Here is a 26,477-nt window from a genome sequence, read left to right as displayed (position 1 = left end):
AAAGAAAGCATGAAGTTCTGTGTTAAAAACCCAACCCTTAACTAGTCCAAACTGTATCCAGTTGGTTCTATGCCTACATAATAATCTCTGCAAGATTAAGCTATCTAATGGGTAAGAAATAAAATACAATTGACACGGGAGAAGTAATTTAACACCAACAGCTAAACAAATTTTGTTAAAAACAGACTTTTGAAGTTCTTGATGGAAGATGAAATAAAGGTTTAGTTAGGTGTGCCTGACTTCATAAAAATATTTTTTGATGCCTAAAGAAACAGATTGAAATGAGTGTTCTGGACAGTGTTCAGGCCATTAAGTTGTGAAAATGTTGGAGCAATTGGGGTCATATAATCAAAGTTTAATGAGAAGTCTGAGTTAACACTTTTCATTACTGGTGCACTACCTGAAATGAATTTGAATATATACTTTTTTGGTGCTTCTTCCATGCCAACTGAAATATGTTCCACCACTTGCATCTTGCTCTGGAAAGACTTAACTTCTGAAAAGAAGGAACAGTTGTTTTTCTACTCCTCTCCTCTTTCCTTGCATCATTTTATTGGATGAAGAACCTCTACCTCCTCCCAACATAAATGGAAGCAAACTAGGTTTAAACATTTAAAAAGATATAAAGGTTTATTAAATGAATCCAGATTTGACAGATATTACATAAATTAAACAGCAATAAAATTTTACTAGGGTTTATGTACAGATCACAGTGATTTTCATTGTGCAATGAGGGCTGACTTTGTAACTTTGAACAGTACTTATACATGTGAGCTACAACAAGCAACCAGCAACATACGTTAGTCCAAGTTAACCTCGCAAGTCTAGCAGTTCAAACTGATTATGCAGTACACAAATGCCTGCTACCACTATCACTACTTACTACACAACAGAGTATTTATAAAGCAGTCAAGGTTTGCCATAGAAAAGTGCAAAACATGGAAAGTCTGTACACAGTACAGTACAAAAAGGAATCATGCTACAGTCATTGAAAGCTGAAAAATAATTCTATAGCATAGGAAGCACTGCATCACAACTCTTCTGAATGGCAAGCAGATGGGCTGAGGAACAGCCATATCTCAATTGCTTTCAAAACTGCAAAAATCCCTGTTCATCCATTTAAACATAGTTTAGTACCTATATTTGATCCGTTAACAATGACTTTCTACAGTGGAAGATCACATTAGTTAAAGCTCAGTAGCACACATATTCATTGATCAAGCTAATTTACAGGAAAATCTACAGCATGTTCTCCATTGAAATCATGAAGCATTTATATCATTTGGTTACAAGGCAATTGAGTTTACAATGCACGTTTATCACTTAAAACCTCAAATTGGGCAATTAAAAATATATATATATATAAAACTCAAAAATAAAGGTTGTTTTTTAATGTTTAACATTCTTGTTCACCGAAGCAGAATACCAAAGGCCTATGGGCTCTTCCAAGAAAACAGTCCTTATGCAACAGTCTATACGCAAAAACACGTTAACAGAAGCAACCAAAATAAAATGAACTTCAGAGACTACCACACTCGAATCAAAAATAAAAAAGTGTTCTAGTCTGCTTAAAAAACCCCCATAAAACCAGAGTCCTTAGTGCAGTGTGTATCTGGGGACTTCTGTGTGAGCACTCAGACAGGACTATGTTAGTGGGCCATGAAGTCCCAGCAAAGACTTAAAATAAAATATTCACTTGTGCAAATAAATAAAATGGGCAGGTAATAACAGCTCAAGTTCAAGACTGTAGAGAAAATAACTGATCACTTAAAATAATGCTTCAACAATGTTTTGGTTTTTCTTTTAGTGAAGGATTTTAAATAAAAAAATTTGAAAGCAGTTTTGTACTAGAAAGCATGTTGACGAGGTCAGTAGTTAGGCATATGTACACATGGCTCTGGAAACAATGTTAAGTCAATGGATTAGCATTATTAATAAGATTGTACTCATTTCTTTAGTCTCTATCATAATGAGTGTCAGTGCATCCACTGCCAGCAATGGATAAGATTCATAAAAAGAAAATCGACGATCGCCTGTTGTTCAAGCATTCAAAACTTCTAACCACCACTGTGGCACATCAGTCAGATGTAACTTCATTTCCTCAGCTTTTGAAGACTTAAACACAGTGCAGTTTTTAAATTTGAAAAAAAATAATGTATTTAGCATACTTGCTTGTTTCAGTTTGTACATTTTTAAATAAGAAACTGGTTTTGTAGTACTCAGATTCCATAAAATACTGTAAGCTTACACATTAAAAAACCTCTGAACTGTGCTTGCTCCCCTTAGACAAAGTAACCTGTGTTTTATGTGCTTCAGTTGTTCCCAATTGATTTGGAATAACTAATTCCACAGATACAAATACAGTGGACCAGATTCTTTTTTTTTTTTTTTTTTTTTCCCCCTCAAGAGAATAAAGCATTTTTACCAGGTTAAAATGATGATTTTCCATGGATTTTCCTGTATTACATTATACATTCTTACACAGTATTTACTGAGTAGTAGCTGGGGGACACTTACATAACATCAAGAAGACTTTATGATATTCCAGAATTAGTACTTTGAAGTATCCTGATTTTGTTAAATATTGTGCATTTTTGCAGTTATGCAATCTCTTAAAGTTAGACTTGTTTTATGAAGAAATAGATCTAATACCCTAGAAACTGCAAGCTCTCAACAGCATTTCTGTACTGTTTAGAGCTAAACAAAAGAAAATGGAGGTCACTTTTTCATGAAGAGACTCCAGCTGCAGATCTGTCAAAATTATAAACAAGGCAATTTCAGTAGCGATTACTAGAATGTCTACTTCATAAGCATTCAGGATTTAGTTCGGAAAAATGAATCTTTGGCCTACATTTCTTATGGCATTTCAGATCAAAAATGTAGAGAGCCATTTGTGGGAGAAACTATCTGTATGATCTACTTAAAGAGTTTTATGTAGAGCCATCAGCCATAGTAGTGGAATTCCAGTGAGCTGATATGCTTTTGAAAAAAATATTTTTGGTCTAAATATCATAATTTCACTGAAAGTTATCTAAACCCACAACATCTGAAAGAATGTAATTACTTTTTGAAATCGAAGCACTTCAGAATCAATTCCCCTATATCAACACAAGTTTCACAATACGCAACATGAAAAAAAGCTAAAAAAAGATCCTGACTTGTATACAATCTACCTTCATGTTTATGTGTATTCATATACATAGATACATACATATGCACATACCGATATTTGGTGCTACTTAAAATGAAGCAGTATTGCAAATACTTCCTAAATACAGTGTACTCAAGCTGCTAGAATGATGTTAGTACAGGATGAAAAAAGACTCCTTACATCTAAGGTTTGAACTCTGTACATAGGGAATTCCTGGCAGCAGAGACTTTAGGACATTTCCAAAAGCAGGAGCAGAAAAATCAGACTCTAATATATATTCAGTCTTCCCCCTGATATTCTGAAGTGCCAAGCATTCAAAAACAACTATTTCAATAATGAAAAAAGTCTGTTATGGCTCATGCTTTACATTTGGAGAAGACAGCACGCTTGAGAGAGAACAACTCCTTTAAGAGCCAGTTAGAGCCCTTTTATCAGTATGCACTGAGTTGCGTCTTTACAGAGAGTCTTCATGTGAGGAATCTCATTTCAGACAGTGTATAATCACTCAATATCCTGGTTTGTAAAGAGACATCACTGTAACAGAACTTCATAAATTAGCCATTAAGTTGCATCTTAATCAACAATAAAACATGCCCTTGTCTTTCTGCTTTCAAGTACTATGGTTGCAAGTGTGAGGCATTGGAAATTTTAGGTACAAATCTTTTTTAAAACTTAATTATTTTTATTTTTTACAAAGAATTATAAAATGTATATAAGATGATGAAAAACTCATTTATCCTTTTAAGATTTTTATTCCTAGAGAACTTCTTGAAAAACATTATTTGAAAAATAAAAATCATAGACTCTGCAAAGTACAAAAATTTACATCTTTGCACAGTTCCTGTGCTTTAGTTGTATTGTATTCATTATATACATATATACTAATTTGTGCTTTTAATTACACAAGTTTAGTATAAACTTATAAAATTAAGTCTATGAGTTAACTATGCAAAAAGGATCTGTGAATAGCAGGAAACTTAACTAAACCATAAGTTAAAAAAAAAATCCTGAAATATACCATTTTAGTGAGTCTACTTCAGAGTAGACTATCAATATTACAATTTACTAAACTAATGTCAAATGTTTACAGCAAAAAGTTATTCTTGCCTGCCTCCATCTCTTTAGATATTTACTATATGCTAATACATATCTGAATGCAGTATCATTCTTATCTACAAAGGAAGTCTTCATTTATGCATGAACTCCATTTCTCTTCAGACTTGCTCTTAGCACTTCAATTTCCTTCCAGTTTCTAAGACAAAAAATAATGAAAAAGGAACACAAAATACAGTGTGGACCATGTGAACTGAATGACAACTATCAGCCTATCACAGTTACAAGACAGAATCCAGGGTATAGAATTAATCTGACAATCTTACTTCTCTAACTGAAGTCTTCATTCTTAACACAAAAATCTTGCAATCAAGAATAATTTCCTTATCTGTCAAATCAATCTAGATATTTGCTTTTAACACACTATTTTAAAAGTTTTAAGGACAGAACGACTTAAATATCTCTACGCAAATAACTTCATCACTGTAGAACACCAAAGCCTGTGAGATAAATTACCTTTGTCATTCCATAAGCCTGCTTCACAATATTTTATTTCAACAGTTTACTTTATACTATGTATTACTGTGATTCATGTTGTTTTTATGAGCTATAAGGAAGTATTAATCACTGTTATGAATCAGAAGATGTAATTTCTGCATACAGCTCTCATTCACAGACCTGCAATTGTTTGAAGAGGACTCCTGACATTTGGACATACCTCATCCAGTGTAGATGTCGCATTCAGAAGTTCTTGAAAATTTCTAGATCTTTAGGGGGTACCGGAGGCATCTTGTTCCAGTCATCTTCAGGATAAGCTTCAAAATTGGAAGTATCCCCATCATTGGATACTTTTGGTACTATGGGAGGCTAGTCAGAACAAGCACAACAAAAATGTTAGTACAGTTTCCTCAATGATCTCCTCTCCACCACATTAAAGCAGAAATTCTCTAAAAGACTGATTAAACAAAAGGGGTACGTATTTATAAAACTTCACCTTTTTCACAAATAATGAATGGCATGAGAGAGAGAAGCTTGCAGCGACACAGACATGTCCCAACACTTTGTCTATATTGCAGTTAAATATTGTGGTTAAAAGACACTTGTATTGCTGATACCTGTTTTATTTAGCACTCAAGTTCTAGCTACTTTGCAGACCAAAGGTAGCTACTGTAAAAGATTACTACAACTAAGCTTCCAGGCACATGTTGTTACAGCATAATCTGCCACTCTCCTTCCTCACTCTTGCCCTCTTCTGTGTCCTATGAGCAAAAAAGGAGTGTAATCACATTAGGTTCCTTTCAAGAAAGAAAGAGTCTTGATGGCAGTGTGGGGAACTGCTTTCTAATTGAAGGAAAAAAGCTTCCTCTTCATTGCTTTCAAATAGATTGATTGCTTTCAAGAAGGTTGAGATGACTAATTTGTGTATGCCTCATAACACCTACTATGCTTTTTCCTAGACTAGCAATAAATTTGAGCAGGTAAAGAAATTGCTGCACTGTAAAAACTTATTTCACAAGCATGCCTGTAAAAGCATCTTAATTCAAATAGATCTTTTCAAGGAAGCTTGGAGGTGCCAAGAGAAATATCTGTTTTCTATTTCTTTCCTCAGAGGATCCTTTGGACTTCCAGTATTGCCTACAGGTACTGCAAAGCTAGTGGGTTTTCCTTGTCTTATATCAAGATTACTCTGCCCTTCTAGCCACAGGCAATGCGATAAAGCTCCTCTCTGGAACATTTCATTAATTGCAGGGGTTAACGTAGGGCAAACCCCTTTTCTTCTCTCAAGGGACATTCATCTCTCTAACCCCTTCTCAGTGACAGAGCGCTTAACTATCATCAGGACTCCAGCAAACACTTTAGAATGAGAAAACATTAAGGATGATCACCAAACTGGCTAATAAAAGTCATACCACAGAACGATAAAGTACAGCAAAATGTTATCCTGCACCTCCTCAAAAAGATAAAAGTCCAGCTTCCGCTAGCTCTGAGTTCTTATCTGAGCTTTTGGGCTTCTCAGTTTGAAACAATGCCATCAGCAGGTTTTCAATGGGAAAGAAAAGGTCCCTGAGGGACGGTACTTCTAAGCCTCAGACAAAAGCAAAGTCCTACTTTTGCATACAGCAGTCACAGTATGCTGCCCAGATGCTTAAGAAAATGTGCAGAATCTGCTCTGCTCCCAAGGACTATCTGTTCCACTGCAGGCAATGCCTGGCACCCCTACCTCCCTGTAAGCATTCTGGCAGGAAAAAGAGAAAAATAAAAAAAAAAGAGAGAAAGGAAAATCCTTTATTTTAGATTAACAAAATTATTTTCTCTCTTTCGGCCATTATTATTATTTATATAATACTGATACTTAAGCTCTTATCAGGACCGTGGATCAATGCTTCATTTGTACAATAGGCCAATTCACACTTTTTAAAGGGAAAATGGAGCACTGTATCCATTATTTCATATTTTCAGTCTCTTCATCAGTATGAAATAGTGAGATTGTGAAAACTAATTCTGAAGAATATAGCTGCCTCTAGAAATAACAACGTAAAATTCTGACCCAATTCACATCCTTGCTCTGAAGTATAATTAAACAGAATTTCATCTTCTAAGAACTTAATGTATCCATCAGAAAAATTAAGAAAACAAGTTTTGGATTCATAATAATCTGAATACCATGGTGACTTTTTATTAAAAAAAAAAAAAATTAAAAAAATGCAACACAAAGGATGTTTGGACCTGAAACTTTTGATTTGGTCCTCTAACATTCAGGTTTTAATACTATTAGTTTGTTATTTATTTGGTAATACGGTAGGTTGTCATAAACTTCAGAGTTGAAATACTTATAAAACATGTTATCACCCAGTTTGTGTTCTTTGTTCATTTGTGTAAGCAGAATTTACAGTAAATAATTTGAAAAATGTGACTTCATTACAACAGATCTACATAAAACATCAACTGGGTGTAGTAATCATTAAAAAAAAAACCCCAAACCCACAAATTTAAAACAATGTAAATATTTTTTTTTTAAGGAAAAAAGTCACCTACAGCTTTGTATTAGGATGTTGTCTACAAGAATATATCAAGAACGTTTTCATCTCTTAATTATTTTGCAAGAACTCAATTTAAGATATCTAGCCAGAAATTCATTGTAAGAAACTAATACAAAGAGAAGGAAAACCAAACATTTAAGTGGTACTTGATTGACTGCACATGGCAACCTATGTTACTGAAAATCACCGCTGTAAGAAATCGTAGTAGTTAGAACTTTGAGAAAGGAAGGAAAGAAGGCAGTTTTACTTCCAAAGGATTTTAAAAAGCATTTTGCAGTGTTGATAGCTTTTGCAAGCATCTGCCCTCCTATCATACTAGAATTCAGTGCTGTTAAAAAGTATGTTAGAGTTACATTCATAAATTCTTCTCTTTCACTTTCCCTATTCCTCCTACTCACATATGCTTTACATTTCATTAAAGCATTTACCTGAATTGAACTTGGCACAAAAATTTAAAGCCCAGAGTAAAATACTTCCACAGATATAAGGGCGGGGGTGCGGAATCAAAACAACAAACTGTCAATCTCCCTTCATCCCCCCAAACAAACAAACACCTACAAGAAGTAATTACTTACAAAATCCTAAAACTGAAAATTAAATTTGTATTAACTAATCAGATTCAGCAAAACAAAGCAGGGATTTTTTTCTTAGACATTTTGTATATAGACAAAAATGCAAGTAGACTTTCATATAATTAATTCTGCAGTGTAAAAGGGCAAAAATGCATGTAATTATTGATGTGTGCATATACATACATGCTCATACACACATACAAATACACAGACACAACAGACCACAAAACCTGAACAGATCAGCTTAAATGAACAATGATTTCTTGTTGCAATGTCCTATACAGTATTTTGCAGAATATACCTTTAGTCTCCTTTGAGGTACAGCGTCCCAGTCTATAGACCTGAACCATCGATGTCTCTTCACATCATCTGCTCCATTCTTTAAAGAAAAAACCAAATTTAATATTTAGTGAGTTATATGTATGCCAAACCATGTATTTCACCATAAGAACTGTGGTAAAAAGGTAGACTAATGGTCTAACTTTTTTTCTTTCCTCAGGTGATAATCATTAAAGGATTCTACAGGATAAATTCATAGTTTTATTTCCCTAGCAGATCCTGAGTTCCAGCAGTAAGATCCATTTTTTTTTTTTTTAAGCAGCATTCTTCTGACACAAGGGAGGTCAAGAACAGGCTTTAAAATGCCCACAAAATCCTTCACTGCAGTTCTATTCACTTCTGTTTCCTCCAACATTTTAGAAAGCATATCTGAATAAGAGGCATTCTCTAATTCTCACACTAATAAAAAAAAAAATTGAGCGTTGATGGTGTCAAATAAAAATTATGTCTGGGAATCACGTAGTTCCATCAAATATTACAGAGGTTTAATGCTGACAACAAGAGGTTCTCAGTACTGTTACAAAAGTATTCATATAAAAACATTTGTTTTCATTTTAGATATACAGTTAAAGGCATATTTGTCTTGTAATGATTATTCTCTCTCAGCTGACTGTTTTGATTATGTGCATAAAGAATGAAAATGTCTCCCCCGGCTTCCCCCCAGATGAAGCTTGGTACAAGCACAGACTCCTTCTCAAGGCATTAAGCACTGGGCAAAACCAGCTGGTTCTCTGTCTCAGGCCTGATCACAGCATAATTTTAATACACAGCACTCAAGCTCATACCACATGCAGCTCCACAGAATGAAGCATATCACACATTTGTTTTTTTCTGATGTATATGGAGTAGGAGTATCCATGCTCCTATCCAAAGAAGGAACAAGAAGAGTAATTTATCATCTAGTTCCCTCAAAAGCAGATCTGACAATGCTTCACCAGAAAATGCCCAATGGGATTTAAGCCTTTTTAAACCAACTAAGATTTTTTAAAAGGATCAGACTTAAGACTGACCTACCGCCCCCACCCCAAATCCCGCTTCTAATTAGAACTATTTTTGATTTTGACATTTTAGCCAACTGTACAGAAAAAAACCAAACAAACCAAAACAACCACAGACTAAAAAAACCCCAACAACCAAACCAAAAAACTCCCAAAAAACGAAAGCCAGCGAAACACACTTCCTAAAACCCATGTTCAAATAAACCAAGGTTTGCTTTTGTTTTTGTCTTCCTTCAAAACTGTCAAAAGATAAAAAAGTTTTCACTGGTCAATAACTTTCTAAATTTTCAGCTTATGAAGTTTGGTTTTAATCCTCCTGCTCTCACCCCCACCCTGAAAAACACTGGAAAGAACTCTGAAGGATAAGAAAAACATTTATTTCCTAGCTTTTCTTACCAGTCTAAGTTTGTGCCATAAAAGGCTCTGAAAAGGAACTTTGGACAGCAGGTTCTAGCATCTATACTTATATCAGTATGTTCAAGGAACCTGGATGACCCTGCATCTTTTACATTCTTCACTTATGTGCACCATAAACTGTGCTTTGTGCAAAAAAGCAAACTTCTAACCTCCACTGCCCAAGGAGATGGAATTTTTAGCTGTCTCTATAAAACTAAAAGATTACACAGCTAATTTATGTACCTGCAACAGTGTAACAACCATAACAAGCCAATGAATACAGAATTATCTTACTCTGCCAAAGGGTAAATTAACCTACACTGAGTTTTGTGTGGTAGCTCGGCTAGTCTGTTAAAGTACCTGAGTTTGTTCGCATGCAGCTAACTTCTCACTGCACTACCAACCATAGCTACTGCACAGCTGCAGAATCAAATAAGCTTGTAATACAGCTGTCATCTTCTTGGCATTACAAGTAGTACCACATCAGGACACCACACAGAATTCACAGGATTGCTTTGTGTTCCTCCTTGATATATCACAGATGTAGATGCATTTCTGAGGTAGGAACACGTGAGCGTATTTGTCATTAGTAAGCTATTGCCTTCAGAAGTCTGTTCAGAATGGGATGAATAATTCTTCTTGGTGGAAGCCTGTTTAACTGTGCTTAATCAGCCCCACCACCAACTATCAGGACAATGACCAAACGTCATGGTACTACAACAACCTTTATATTCCTTAAAATAATTTTTAAGCTTCAAATTTGGTTAGTGCTCCTTCTGGGATTAAACAACTCCCAAGAAAGAAGCAAAATCAGCTGGTGCTATGCTACAGGACTTGACACCATGTTTCTGGTCTAATGTAATGGTCTAATGTAAATCTTCAAATTAATCAGGAAACAGGTAGGGTTTCTCTTTTTTCCTTCTCTGTTTTTTTTGGGGGGTGGGGTGGGTGGGGAGGGAAACTGTCAAGAAGGATAGCATTAATCCAGGCAAACAGGAGTATCATTTCCAGAAATACACTGTTAAACTTTGCATTTAGGATTGCACAACTGAATTAATGTATGGGAAAATATATCTCAATTTCACACTTATAAAAACAAAAGCCATAGAAGACCTGTTCTACATCATTCCTACAGAATTCTTTCAACCTTGTACTATGTTCTGCATTACACCTAACATTTTATACTGACCTTCATATTTCCTAATCGTCTTGTCCTGTCTACCACAAGCAGCTTCTTAATAAGGTCTCTGCAGTAAAGAAAACATGTTCTCTGTTAAACAAAAGTAATTTATATTTGACTGTCATACAAACGTTACAGAATATAAGCATACTTCCCTTTGACTAGCTAATACTATGTATAATTTACCCATTCATTTCCTACATATTTTAGGTCACTTAAGAGTGAATGATAAAAAGGAATAACCTGTTCTAAAAGGAACTTGCAGAATTCTTACAAGTTCCTTTTAGACTCTTTCAAGAAAGAAAGGAGAAAAATTTTCTCTCTCTCTCCTCCCCTGCCCCCCCTCCGAGTAGTACTATATCTTTCTTTGTTTTTTTGTATTTTGCTGGGCATCCCAAATCTCAAAATAGATCTCAAACATATTTGGCAGAACACAACTCTAATACATATATATAAAAAAAATACTGATAAAGCCGCACCCTCAACTTTATACATTGATATTTAAACCGTGGCAGCTAAACATTCAGAGAAACGGTGGAAGAGCTAGTCATCTGCTTTAAACTACTAACATCTATAAGCTTTAATTTAATTGAAAATGAAAAGCCTCCCCTGAGATTTTAGTTCATTGAACAGTTCTACATAAAGCTAAATCAACATTTTAAAAGATGAATGCAAGTTTAGAGACATAACGGACTTCCATTTTAATAGCAAAGTACTTTAAATATTAAGCACCAAAACCCCAACATTCAAAGTGAGCATCACAATTTATTGAGTTAGCTTCATTACTTCTGACCTGAGAGAAAAATCTGGCTTCACAGTTCTATAAACAGTTACTTTTTATCTCAAAGACTATTTTGCTGTTTATTTTTAGGATAATAGCATTCTGGTCTCATTGCATAAAGTACCAATGACAGGAAAGAACAAAAGTTTAGCCATCCTTCTTCTTCCTATATCCTCAAACAGACCTGAGAGATGCAATACTGCATGAAATGCTGGGAATCTACAGAGTATGGCTAATTCCAATTTTTAACTTTGTAGAAGGTTTAAAAAAACCCAACAGTTTTATTTACAGAAAAGAATGCAAACCTATTAATGACACACCTGTCTCTCTCTATCCCTAACTGTAACACCTACTATCCCAAAACAAAAACAGTATTCTGTCACCTACCCTTGAAATCACAAAAGTGTATGCACAAATATATGAACTGAGAGTTAATGTGCTAGACTGTTTGAAAAGCTGTTGTATTTGGCAGGAATATAGTTCTAAAATTCAGCTATAAAAATATTCAGTTGCTAGATAAAAGGAGAATAAAAAAGTCAAGGTAGAAAGCAACTTTAAAAACTCTCATGATCATTCCAGCCAATCAATATTTGAATTGGATTAAATTATGTGACCAACTCCTTTTACAGTCGTCTTCGCAGAAATACCTTCTCCCAGTTCTTCGCGGAGAATACTATTCGTTATGCAGAAGGCTACAAGAACGGCTATAACCAGGCTTTAAAACAGAAGGAGGACTGAAAAAAAATCCAGAACACAGGCTACATGGCCAAAGATAAATCATGGAGTTTCCTATTCCTGTATACCCAGAAAACATTCAGTGGATCATTCTTGGCTTGCTTCAAAAATTCACCTTATAAAAGAACAGTTAGGGGATGAGCTTGCTCAGTGATACTGTGTTGTCACTAAAGATGAAGACATTTGCTGCATTCAATAGAACAAACACCCATTAAATTGAAACAAGTAATAGATTGTTTAGTACTTCTTTATTACATAGTTTCTCAAGAGTAATTTAGAAATGATCATGTTAAAGTCAATTCAATAGATATGTTGCTGTATGTATGTAGAGAATGAACTTCTACACCAAGGTCTTTCCAGACCAATAACCATTAAACTGCCGTAGCACTGGTGTTTCATTTGGTATTTTCCAAAAGTGTCTTTGCAAAGAAAAGTTTACAAAAGCAAAAAAAGAAAAATATAAAGAAATAACTTATAAACTCATTAGTGGCCAAAGAAATAGGTGGACCATAATTGATACTTATGTTTTATCAGAAATTAAATAACACAAAACTCTGCTGACAGTCTTATTCTGGGATTTCTAGTTGGTTAATTTATCATCATCAGGGCAGAAGTTGCTCTTCAGAAGAGATCTGAACTAATGGTCAAATGTGTCAAGGACTTCATGTATACAGGACAAAGGACTTGGAGAAAACACCTGATCAACTTGCAAGGTGGCTAGCAAAAGGGACACAGCAGAGAGCAATGTGAAGAGATGGTAGCTTAGGCCAGAAGGAACAGCACTTATAGAAGACACCCAGCAGCTATACAGCACAGTAAAAGACAGTGAACATCATGCAGCAGGAGGTAAAGCAAAAGTAGTACAAATTCAAAAAGTAGAAAGTGTGGGAGGGTGATAGGGGGTAGAAGGGCAAAAAATGTCAACCAGTAAGTTTACATAGTAAATCTAGGTAGAAAAGTTTTCTCAGAATTCAAAAAGGAAAATAGTTTTGCTGCCTAAAAGCAGAGAGTTAAAGTTCAATTGTTATAAACACAGTATAGCACTAATACTTCAGACATAGCCTGGATGTGTCAGGACCCAAGATAGTCGTCTTCCTTGCTGAGATACCAACTGATAGGAAGAAGAGAGAAAAATCAAGCGGGATCCAAGTAAGGCAAGAAGCAGACTGTCGCCTTAGGACAAAATAATCTTGGCACCTGCTTTAAGCTAATGGTGCAGATGTCAAAGACCATCCAGTTCTGCATACTGTGGTTCGAAAAAAAAGGAAGAGGGGTTGACAGAAGAGAGATACATTATGCTAACAACTCACTGCAGAAAGCAGGTGAAGCCTCGCAAATGAATGAGATCACCCAAAACCAGGGTGTGAAAGGAGGAAAGCCCAAGGTAGAACCCCATGAGACCCCTTAAAGGCAGGAGTGTACTGGGAACAAGCTGCCAAAACACACTGAAAGGACATCTGGATAAGAAAAGCTGGGAAAGAGGTGTATCAACAACTATGTTGATTAATGTATCCTACAATTCATTGGCAGTCACGTCTAGACTGAAGAGCAAAACCTGCATATGCATGCTTACTACCATAACTAGGAAACTTCACAGCATCAGGCATCTTCTGGACAGTAGAAATCAGTGGTGGTCTGTGAATGTCAAGCACGAACAGAAGCCAGCAGCATCTCTACTTTTAAATGCTTCCACCATGTTAGACAGGTTGCTAGTGATAATAACCTAATTTGAGCTGTTCATTTTCTGGTCACACTCTTATACTTTAGTGCAGACAACACTACGTGAGATACTCAGTTTTCTTCTTAAGACAGACTGGATTGGGAAGACAAAACAATGAGACTACATTAAATTGGAAACACCATCGAGATAATAAGGGAAAACTCTGTTAAGAACAGACACAAATATGAGACACTAATCAGCCTAATGTGATGTAGATGTGCTTGATTCAGTGCGCCTGATGATCAGTGGAGGCTTAAAAAATCCTCCCCAAATGATTATTTTTGCAAGAGAATTCATAACAGTTCAGAGAAAGTTGGACAGATTTCATTAGATTTACCATATATTTTATCTATTTACCTAGTGACAGTAAGCAAGTGCCATCTCTATGGTCACTTCTTCAAAACACCTTGAATGATTAACCTGGGAACATAAGAATAAGTTCCTGTCCTCGTTCACTCAGTCATCTCTGCTTCTGAGCAGAAACTTCATGTTTAAAATTGCACTTCTTCTGTTCTAATGTGTACTAACAATTATTTCAAGTATGGAATTTTTCAATAGGGAAAAAAGCATTTCATCTGCAATATACCTGTCAGAATTGCAAAATACTATGAATAAAACCCATACATGCATATATAAGACTGCATATTGAACTGGGGCCCTGCTATCGAAATGGAAGTTGATTTTATACTGGAACTTCTGAAGCATCAGACAGTTCATTAGAATAGTTATGTTGCAGAGTGATTTAACTGGTTTGTATGCATACAAAGGAACAGTTTAGTATTCGCTTCCTGCTCTCCGAATTTTTACTCATATTAAATTATCTCCTCATATTTCTCCTCTTTTCTTTCTTCCAGGCACCAATCTGGTACCAACGAGCTTTGCGCAAGGTAGAAAAGCATTTCATATTCCAAAATATGCAGAAAAGTAAGAGATGCAGACACTGTCTTACAAATGTATCTCCAGCTTGAGAACTACCAAACACATGATTTTACTTGGACTGCAAGAGTAAATGTAATTAAAATATTTTCCAACGTGGCATTTTAGAAAATCAGAATCTGGTATCTGGTCTTCTACGAAGATCCTTTAGAAACAGTGCTCAGGAGGTGTTTAGAATATAAAAGACAGTGTTGGGAGTCATGGACTTACTTTACATATAAATCCAAATGCCTCGGGAAATCTATTTTGCCAGCAAGAATCTTCTGATATATACCAAATGGATTGTCATCAAAAAACGGAGGAAACCTATTTTAATACAGCAAATTTTTAGAGGTTAGAAAAAGAATTTCTAAAAAATCTTATAAACATTATGATGTTATAGTAATTCCCCTCAGAAACTATTATATAGTTCTTTATGGTAGGGCATCATCAATCAAATACTAACTTGAAGAATAACAAGTAAAGGCTGCTATTGCAAAACAAAAAACATTTTTGTACATAGCCCCATGAATACAGAATTAGAATTGAAGTATTACAAGAGAGATTTTTGTTACATTAATACAGTAAAAATATCAATTATGAAACAAATTTTCAGTGTTAAAGTAAAAAATGCTTTGCCTTTATAAACCCAAGGGTATACTTTCCAAAACAGCATCACCATTTTTGTTCTTGTCCTGTAACTGCAGGCATACCCTTCCTTATTCACTAGTTTCTATTTAAAGTTTCCGAGGACCCTCAGATGAATATTGTCCAGTTCAGTTATTTATTGTACTGCCAGAATTCAAGTATATGTTTTGTTAGAGAAGGTTTGAAAGAGACAGACTGTTCAGAACCTGAAATTCTCTCAAGTGCAGCTGTCTTTCCATGTTGGACAGATAAAGTACTTGTTTCATAATCTTCCCAAGATGATCAGTAAACCAAGATGCAATTAAATTTCTACTTTTGCTATTTTCTAGAAAGTTCTTCACGAAGTTATGAGCTAACAGAGAGACTACTTCTTGTCTTATAGCTAGAGTAAGAATTGAAAGTTTTCTGTTGTGCTTCCTTTACTAGTTATAATACATACCCTGATTACTGCAAGCGGCTCAGAGTATGGGAGCATCAGTACAGTCAGTATAAGCAGCTTAGGCCAAGTGCCAACAAGTTTTCAGAGTGGCAGTCACCTTTTTAGAAGTTACCACACGAAACCTTTTAGGGGAATGGAATAACTAACTACTCATTCACTAATCTCAGTCCCACCTTGACTTCTGTAACATGACCAAAGCATCCCTCCTACTATGCTTCTGTCTCAAAACCCCTACAGAATAGAAAAAAAGGGATTTTGAGTATCAACTGTATTAGTAACATCCAACCACCATTACAGTCCAACGTTTAAAATATTTTCACATCTCCCTAACGTTTTATAAGTACTTTCTAAGAGAACTTAACTGCATGTGTACACACACAAATACAGTGCTGGTGGCTTTGGAAATCATTGGTAGCACAAACAAGGGTGAAAACAATGTTTCTTCATTTCACATTCTTTCCTTAATTTATGCTACTCAAACTAGCTTATTCCTCAACAAGTACTCTACATTATTTCCATTACGTGTTTTCAGAAGTACTAATTTCTTCACTATTCATCTGATGGTCAAGTGAATTAGCATTTCCTTTGAAATACTGTAAAATTCAGCCACAAACAAAACCAAATTCCATCAGAATAGTTAAATAAAGTTGTCTGTACGCATAAAGTAAAAAAAGTAATACTTCAAAACACAGAAAAGCATGACAAAACTACATGGTTAAGGAAAGACTGAAGAACATTTGTTGATGGTGTTCAGAAAGCCAGAGTATTTTCATTCTGAAAAACTGAATAGTCTCAGCTAGAAAGAAACTGGAAAATATAAGAATCTCAGGAAAAAATATTTGTGTTTTTATAAATTCCTGCTCTGACACTAAAGAACAAGGAAAATGTGATAGATATTTAACATATATAAAATTTTCCCACACCACAGAGACTATCATATAAAGTTTCTTTTTCAGTCAGGCAACATTATGTTCTTCACATTCTCCAAAGCAAGTTGACAAACAGTACAGTCAATTTCCAATTTTGTATTTGTTATTAGATATTAGCATCTATAAATGCATAAAGCAATCAGAATGAGACTTTGTAACTATGTATTACAAAGGTGCCAGCTGCAATTAAGCAGATTGATATGAAATGCAGCAAGGTTTTTTTCCCTCCATTTCCAAACATTCTTCACACCTCAGTAGTGTACAATCAAGAAAAATAAGAAGTATGTATAAGTTTTTACATATTTACATATGTTTAAATTGCTCTTTGCTTTCCCACTTTGAAAATACAAAATTACTATGTCTAGAATTCTTGAGAGAAATTTAAATCACACTTGGCTATATAATAATTTAATGGCAATACTGCTTAAAGTGCATTTGAACTGTATGCAAAATGGGAATAGCTTTGGAAGATTACATAGTTTTCTTACAGACAAACCAAGTAACTTAACTTTGATACTACTTGTAAATATCAATCTTCAACACAGAACAGATTTTAGACAAAACAATGCAAGTATTGTGCTGGAAGCTACCTAATAAATCAACAAAAACCCCCTTGAGTTTCAGACTGTCTTCACACCATAACACAAATACAAACAGCTGCCTTTTTCCACCAACTGAAAAGCTGCTAAAAAAAAAAAAAAAATCTCTCTGTATATAGGACAACAGCTGCAAACCATTCCTTTTGCTAACTGACACATAACAATGGCACTGACATTGGTCTCAAAGATAACAGGTAGTTTTAGCACTGGAGAAGAGAAATTGTAAAACCTCAAGGGAAAATACACAAGTCTGAGAATATTAAACCGTGGACAGGAAACATTAGCTACCTAAAATGATAGACCAGCACACCTCATACGACCACCAAAGCAAAACAAGAAAAACCACAAAGCCCTCATCAAATGAGAAAATTCAGTTAGATACACACCTAATGAGAGTACAATTATGACCTAACATATCTAACATTAAATAACAAGTATATTTTCCTCTATGGTAGATTGTAACAGAACACGTTTACTCAAAATAAATAGATCTTTCAACTCTTTCTATTGACAGTTTGTTTAGCTTGTTTAGATTAACTCTATGAACTTGATATTACTAATCTGTTCTGTAAAGATTTCTTCTCACCCCTGGTTTTCTCCATTCTTTCCCCTTCCTACATTTTACTATCTTAAACCTAAATGGGACCATGCCTTAAGCCTAGTGTGTGCAGAACTAGAATTCCATGAGCCTCTAGAGATTAAGGTAGAGAAATAAGACACTGCAGAACAGGAAAGTGTGGTTTTGTTTGTTTGTTTTTAGAGAGACCATTTCCTTAACACACACATCTACCAATCTTCTCAATTGCTTTTGGGGTTCAGAGAGAGTAACTTCAGGAAATAACTACCAAATGTCTTAAATAATTTACTTGCAGACAATAACTTAGTCTTAAAGTCAGGGTTTTTTCACCTTCAAATAATTTTCCTATTTCTTAAATCATCTTTGAATTTCAAGGGATAAAGTTACCTAGGACTGTTTTTGCATTAAAAGCCTTGATAGTAAATATCAAGCCACATCTTGAGTTGAGTTTTAAAACACTACTGCCAACAGCATCGAAAAGCTGATAAAATGCTAAAAGCATATGCCCTATGTGACAACCTGCCTTCCTAAGGAAAACACAGGCAAGCCACAATCCCTGTCCCCATCAACCTCCCAAACCCTAGAATCTTAAAAATTCTAAGCAAACAGTATAAACCTACACCCTCCACACCCCCCAAAAAACCCAAAAAACAAACCCGAAAAACCACAGAGCAAAACCAAAAAACCTCAACCAAACTTGGGTAGAGTCCCTATCCAAAGGCGTGATAGGGACTCCACCCAAACGCTAAAAAATAAAAAGAAGCATCCAATCATTATGAAGACCACATCTACACAAATACTGTAGTAAAAACCATTACAAAACCACTTTCAGCAGACAGCTGCTCTGTCAATCAGCTTATATAAGGTCTCGGTTGCCTTTTAGAAATGTGTAATTTATCTCTATTGGTTACGAGTCTCTATAGCCAAAGTGTTTATATTAAGCTTGGGGAAATCCAGATCTCATCACTTGAGCCAGATAGTGTCAGGACACAGAAGATCCTACATAGAAATGATTGCAGCTGCTCCCTTTTTTTATGAAGAATATATACCGGTCATATTTCAGTAGAATATATAGCAGTCATACTTCAGCACCATGCAGTCTTGAGGTCTCAATGACTCCAGAGATGAGATCTTGCTTGATTATCACCTGTAGTCAGTATGTTAACTTTGGAAACCATGCTTCTATTACTGCTATAGTAGAGAGAATCGTACCAGTGTCTCTGTAAGTCACAGAAAGAAAAAACGCCCAATATCCACTTACACTGAGACCACACAGACCAAACAGAGAGTGGTCCCACTGAAACCTGCGGCAGGAAAGTAAATCACTCAGACTACAGCTGGGAGACTGCAGCACTTGCACTCACATTACAGCACCAGACACTTTTATCTACAGTCTTCATGCTGTCTAGGACTAAGATTAGTGGCAACAAGGCTGCTGGGAATCTCCTTTCATCCCTCCGAGAAGGATTCCCTTGACCAACTTGGGCTGCTGAGCCTTACAGGGAGAGGTGGAAGAAAGGTGAAGTCTGGCCTCTACACACATCAGCCTACATAAATAATGACTTTTTATTAGACCAGTCAGCCAAGGCTGCCTGGGTCAGTACGGAACTATTAGTACATTTTTATGCTTTTTCTGTCCAGAAATTGCCTTGAGATTCAAAGTAAATGCATGTGCAAGCCTTCAGGACATTAAGAAAGCAAGCAGTGGGCAGCAGTGCTGTCTGGGGATAAAGATTTGATGCTGTGACTTCTTCACAGCAAACACAAGCGATGGACTGGAGCTCTGAAGTGACCATCCATCAGAGGAACAGTCTGCTCAGGCAACCTGACGAGCTTGTCCGAACACTGGAAGAGTCACCAGTTACCTTGAACTGACAGTAGGGTATAGAGAAAAGGAATAAATCCATGCAAGGATGTTTTTGTTCTGACCACTCTATGGGGCTGCAGATCCAGAAGGAAAGGCCATAGAGGCAACACGATGCATGCTCAGGGAGCAAGAAGGCACACAGCACACTAGGCCTGGCACTGAAAAGAAGTTCTGACGACTATGAAACCAAAACTGATTAAATATACTATGTTTCTTCCAAAGCTATGAAAGCCTTGCTTTCACCTGCATTTGTTCTACTGCACCGACCATGGCAAAACCACTTTCTTTCAAAATTTCCACTCCCCCCCCAAGCGCCTTCAAAAGATACAGCTAAGACAAAAACCAAGGAAAAACATGTAGATGCCTTGTTCAGTACACAAGCAGAATTTCATGTTCTCCCTCAAACAGTTATTTATTTTACTGAAAATACTATTTCTTTTTTGAAATCAGGGAAAATTTAGACAATTACTTTTACCTACCTAATACTTAACATCAGTAACAGTTAATTGTATTAATGCCAGAAAGTGTCTCTTCAGTTTGAATTTGTCTCTTTTGGAAACAATGCTTATCAAGCAAATTCCAAAACATCAAAAGTAGCATTTGAGCAAACCAATTTCCCAATAGACCTTTTAAGATTCTCCCTGTTCTGTTTCCTTTGGTTTAAAGAAAAACAGTGCTCAGTAGTAATACAAGCTGTACTAATAAGTCTTCCTACTTGCCACTATGTATTTTTACAGGCTAAACCTCCCACTGCAAATATTATTTCACTATGCTAGAAATTAATTACAGAGGTTTCAAAGAAAACTGGTAGTCCTCTTCACCCTTTAAATGTAAAGGATTTTATGTATAAAAATCTAAACTTCAAGAAAACCTGAATTTCCAAAACAGGTAAGGAAAAGAGCAGCTGTTAAAAAAAGCCTTAAGTAAAAAAATCCCAAACAAAACCAACAAACAAAACCAACAAACACAAAAAACTAAAAAATCCCTGTAAGAACAGTGATATATGTTTTGTACAGCTTCCCAAGTCCTTTCTTCAGAGGCAGAAATGAAACTGGTATATCAATAATAAATTTAGCCCAAATTTGCTATTCCGAAAATTGTAAACAGAACTAGTAAAGAATCCTGTATTACATAATATTGCTGTGATACATTAATCATTATCACTTACCCTGACAACATCTCAAATATAAGAATTCCTAGGGCCCACCAATCCACAGCTCTTCCATGGCCTTTGCTTTGTATAACTTCTGGTGCAAGGTACTCTGGAGTGCCACAGAGCGTCCATGTCCTGGGAGGAAAAGAAGAAAAAAAACCCCACAAACAACAAAACCACACTGAAGTGAAACTGAAATAACAGTAATAGAAAAAAACAAAAACACTATGAAGTACCCAACCTATACCTATCTATTTATTGTATATAGCAATAGGAGAAAAATGAAAGAACTCTACAAGCTCTAAAAGGACTCCTTTGATGATGCTCTCCAATGTATTAACAGTGGTAAAGCCCTGTAAGCTGCAGACCCTGAGAGTTCACGGACTACTTCTGACAGGCCCAGCAAAAAGCAAGCTTATTGGCCTTTTCCAGCAAAAAGAAAAATTTTTGCTTAGAAAAAACAAAGGGAAGAGGGAGAGATAAAAAAAGTAATAGTTTAAATCAGTAAACAGCTGCAGACATAAGTAAGATTCCTTTTACAATCTAAGTCACATTTTTCAAATAGTATTGAAATGTAACCTGTCATCACTTCCACAATACCCATTAAAAGGAAAACATTTTGTATTTTTAATTATTTAAAATATTTACAAGGTGTAGTTAAACAAGTGTGAGATATGCAAGTAATATTTTTGATATATTTTAATGTCACTTTTAGCCATAGCTTTCTTAATATAAGCTCAGGATATAAAAGTGTTATATTGCTACCTAACTGAAATGTGTATTTCAAGTTCTATAAATTCATGAAATAAATTGAAGCTAAGCAGTTAATATTTACAAAGACATAAGCAGTTAACATTTACAAAGAGCAAATTACAATTTGAAACAAAGAATATTCTGAAACCATTTCTTTCAGAAACGTGAACTCTTCTTTGTAAAAATACCCATGTGGAATTTGCCTGGCTTCACTACCTTGACTTATGTTTAAATACACACTAGAGAAAAAAAAAGTGCTTTCATTCTGAATAAATTACACTTCCCTGATAGCAAGTCAGAAGATGAAACTGAAAAAGTGCTCACTAATTCAACAGCACAGAATAAGAAAGAAAAAAGCGTATTGCATCCTGAGAAGAGTTCTAGTAAGATATGACAAAGAATACAGTCACAAAATTAATGGTCACTGCACATGATTAATAACTTGCAGCAAAAGAAACTCTAATTGTTTTATCTGTGAGTGCAGGAAGAATCTTCTCCAATCAAACTGGTAACATGGTCCTGAACAAATCCATTAAGATGAAAAGCAATCACCTTTAGAAGTAATGCAGACTCCTTGCAACTTCTGTTTTTTCCTACTGCTGTTCGGCTAAACTTAAACTTTCTTTTTCCTAACTGTAAATGGATATTCAAGATGCACCTTATGGAATCTCAGACTGTTAATAATTTTTAATTTTTTTTTCTTTTTAAAGATTAAATAATACATTTTTCTGAGATGGCAGAATTATTTTAAACAGAGCCTTTGAGTATTTTTTTCTTGTTTTCCTTTTCTTGGTTTTTTTTTTTTTTTTTTTAAGCCTTACCTTTGATTCATAAAAATACTTAAGATCAAGGAATAGGAGCTGTACAGGCAGTCAAGACTTTAAATGAAAATGTATGATGCACAGAATTGAATTCCTTTAAGCTTGATTTTAATATGGCAAAAGCTAAATTACTCCAGCTAAACTGTCAGAATGCATTAGACACACTATGCACACATGTGCTGCATGGTTCTTGAAACTACATTCATTAGTGTAAAGAATACATGTTTAATTTTTGTCATAAAAGGGTGGCATAATTTTTATTGCTAGAAAACATAAACACTCATTTTCCAAATCAACCATACTCAAGAAAATTCTTCGGTACAGCACTGCTTTACACACTACTGCCATCTAGCAGTTGCCTAGATCAGGACTAGGCAATTCAGAAAAAACAGCAAAGCTTTGCTGTCTTTTAAAACAAAATAGTCTCCCCTCCCCCGAATTTAAAAAGCTGTATTACAGTCCATTGTATGACTTTTTTTTCATATTGATTTAGCCAGCTCTGCAAATGAAGCAGCTGACCATTTTACTGTATTTGGGAAGAAGGGCTGTACAATTAAAGCAGACAGGGCAGGCACATCCATTTTAATGGACAAGCTATACAGTTTGCAGGATAATGCCCCACAACGGTCACCCTTTCCTCCCCCAAAATTGCAACACTATGAATGCACAAATTCAGCTAAGATGCAGTCTTTGGTGGTTTTCATCCCTTATCAAGGTCATTTACATACAAAAAAAAAAAAAAAAAACCAAACCTCAGTCCATCACTTGACCATGACTTCCAGGACCCACGTAATTTGCTGGTGACAATGTAACTAAAAAGCCTCTCAATTACCATACAGGTTAATAACAAGATCCTTTTTATTCAAGCAAAAGGAAAACCACAAATTAAGGAAAGGCAAACATAACTTGAAGTCCCCTAGCTGCACTAGGAAATAAAATTTATTACCACCAGCAGGTCATCTACTTCTCTTACTTTCAATCAAGAAATTTATGTTTAGTAAGTACACAAAAACTTGGAGGAAGCTCAAATTCTTTGTCAAGCTGTGTATTTGTGCCATAAGATCATGACTTTTATTTCCTCTTTTGTTGGTCATGGAACAAACTATTTAATATTTTGGAAAACACATCAAGTAAATTCTATAAAAAGATCAAATTGTCTTCAGTATTTTTTTTTAATCAATACCATTTCATGACTGTTGCATATTCATCTGAAAATCCAGATCATTCTTTTGAAGATAAATTATAAAGCAGAAAAATAAGAATAGACTGTTGCCTTCAAACTGCTACAAAAAGTCCACTGCTCTGGGTTTTCAAGATAAAAGCTGAAATACAGGTGAGCAATAGTTGATAGGTTGAACATGTAATTTTAAAACACGAAAATAAAACAAAGAATCTACTGTGGTCACAAAGATAAGCTATAAAATAATATTTGCAGAACTTGTTAACAGTATTATTTGAAGGAGTTAAGTCTCAATGGTTAACTATTTTAGCGTTCTACACCATTCAGCATCCATGTCTGTAGTCCCTGACAGGCTTCTTGCATACAAGCCAGAGATTAACAACATCCTTTTTGGTATTCTCTTCTGGAAGTTTCTCCATAATTATATTCAATAGAGATTGCTTTGTTTCTAGCCCACAAAGTTTGTTCTGCAAGACATTCTTGCTTCTACAGTGACAAACAATACACTTCGCAAACAAGACTTCATGTGTCTTTTTTCTCTTCAATTCACTCTGCAGAACAGTCATGAAGCACATCCAGCTTAAGTAACAGTGCAGGAGTATCCCCAAAATCTTGAAATGATTAACCTTAAAGTTTCTAGGAAGACTTTCATAGTTTAAAATTATTATTTTTTTAGGAATGTAAACTGAACAAACTACAAATAACAGTGAATAACATTACTCAATTAAAAAAAAAAAAAGCCTAAAAAATCATGAAAGTCCTAACTATACGTAAAACTTTCGTAATATTCTGAGTGAACTCTGTGCTTTAAAAAATATAAAACTCTATGAGCTTTAGTTTTGTGCTTCTCTGAAAGAACACAGGAATTACAAGAATAAAAAAAAAAAAAAGTGAGAAAGATCAGAAACATATTTAATGGGTATGCTATATCCAAAAAGTGGTATGTTTTCCAGAAAAAGAAAGTTCTAAAAAGGCAATGGCTATAAAGTTCAAAGCAAATCCTTTCTACCATCCTTCAGGTAACAATCATTTATGCCCCCCCCGCCTTCTTTTTTCTTGACATTGCCTTTTTTTTTTTAAAAGCAGTGGCACATATATTTTATGTGAATGTACTTACAAGAAACTGAAAAAGTTACTAAGTCTTTAGTTAAGCAACACCAAAATAGAAAACAGAAGAAATAAACAGCAGCTGAGGAAAAGACACACTGTTTTGGAGAAAAACTTTTATTCTAACTACACTATGAGTGAAAAGGGAAAAAAAGGGATAAACAGAAGGATATATCAACAAGAAACAGGAGACAAGAAAACCTCCTCTTTCCTTTTTCTCCAGAAAAAAAAAAAATATTAAAGCTTAGCCCTTCAGAAAATGTACTAATAAGAAGGTACATGTGCAGGCTGCTTCCCACAGTGGGAACATGAGCTCTGAGCCAGCTACTCTCCCTAAAAAGCAGCTTAATTGTAGATGGACATGGTGAACACTTCACCCTTTCACACATGGTAATGGCAAGAAAGAAAAATGCGTACAGAAAAATCTCAATTAAGCTACTACAGAATCATTCATGGGAAGTATTATGTATCAAAAATGTGTAGTTGTATTGAAGGCCTTCTGCTGACCATGCTTTATTTTACATAACATGTCTTGTCTTCTCTAGGAATACTTTTGTTGGTTCTAAGTGGCAGGCTTCCTCACAGCTGTTTGAAAAATATACATACATTGTGTCTTATTTTCACAATTCATATATACTATATATATATATATAAACACACATACTCACATATATACACATAAGGTTCATGTGTATGGATGTTTGCCATGCATAAAAATGACAAAACATCTCCTATACTTTTGATACAAAACAACCTACTGGAGTGCATTAGTGGATAAATTGCTGGCAACTGTGTATTTTTACAGTGACAAAACCAGCACTGTGAAAATTACTACAGCTAGTGGGAACAATACTATGTAGTTCCAAAAAAACCCCCAAAACAAACAAACAAAACCCACCACCCAACACAAAAAAACAAACCAGATTTGCATAGGTAACTACCTATGCTCTAACTGATAAAATCCTTGCTCCTTCCAACTTTATGTTCTGGATTTATCTTACCTGTTGTACATTTATAGGTAAATCAGCTATGAATATAAAAGTACTATAGCATTCTATGTTTCAATTCAACACAAATTGATCAATTTTACTGCCCCCCCCCAGCAATACAGGATGAAAAAAACCAATTAAAAACAGTAGTAATAACTTTTTTTGATGTCCTAAAATGTATTTGAACAAATTTACTCTTACAGATTCATCTTCCAGATTGAAAAATACACTCTGATGTGAACTATCATCTTATTTAATGAAGGGTTACTTCTCTTGTGCCTTAAACCCACAGAAATCCAAATTAAGAATAACCACTAAGTGGCAGTATCTCCATGTAAAAAGGAAGTCATAAGAATTTGTATCAAAATATCTTCTTTACTTACGTGGAAGTAGCCTTACCTCTTCCCGCAAAAAGTTATTTTAATTTAAAAACAAAATATTAAAAAAAAAAGCCAATGTTTGTAGACCTATCTGCTTGCCCAGTGGAAACTGAATTCAGTCAAACATGTTGATATTAAAACACTATGATTTTAA

The 26,477-nt window shown here is 35.0% G+C and overlaps 1 protein-coding gene across 1 annotated transcript in view; it reads right to left on the bottom strand.

Moving 5' to 3' along the window:
- Positions 1 to 603: 603 nt before the first annotated feature.
- The window catches only part of PRKX (protein kinase cAMP-dependent X-linked catalytic subunit), a 61,933-nt gene continuing 36,059 nt past the window's right edge, over positions 604 to 26,477 (bottom strand). The window contains exons 4-9 of the mRNA XM_069770475.1: positions 21,109 to 21,228; positions 15,113 to 15,208; positions 10,740 to 10,797; positions 8,119 to 8,196; positions 4,923 to 5,071; positions 604 to 4,403 (exon numbers count right to left, since the gene is read on the bottom strand). Of these exons, the coding sequence (XP_069626576.1) occupies positions 4,946 to 5,071; positions 8,119 to 8,196; positions 10,740 to 10,797; positions 15,113 to 15,208; positions 21,109 to 21,228 (478 nt within the window). The 3' untranslated portion in view covers positions 604 to 4,403; positions 4,923 to 4,945. The remainder of the gene's footprint in view (positions 4,404 to 4,922; positions 5,072 to 8,118; positions 8,197 to 10,739; positions 10,798 to 15,112; positions 15,209 to 21,108; positions 21,229 to 26,477) is intronic.

This window comes from Haliaeetus albicilla, chromosome 25, assembly GCF_947461875.1.
Source record: "Haliaeetus albicilla chromosome 25, bHalAlb1.1, whole genome shotgun sequence".
Classification (NCBI taxonomy): domain Eukaryota; kingdom Metazoa; phylum Chordata; class Aves; order Accipitriformes; family Accipitridae; genus Haliaeetus; species Haliaeetus albicilla.
Note: the sequence above shows the minus strand (reverse complement) of the source record. Positions and strands in the feature narration are given on the sequence as shown.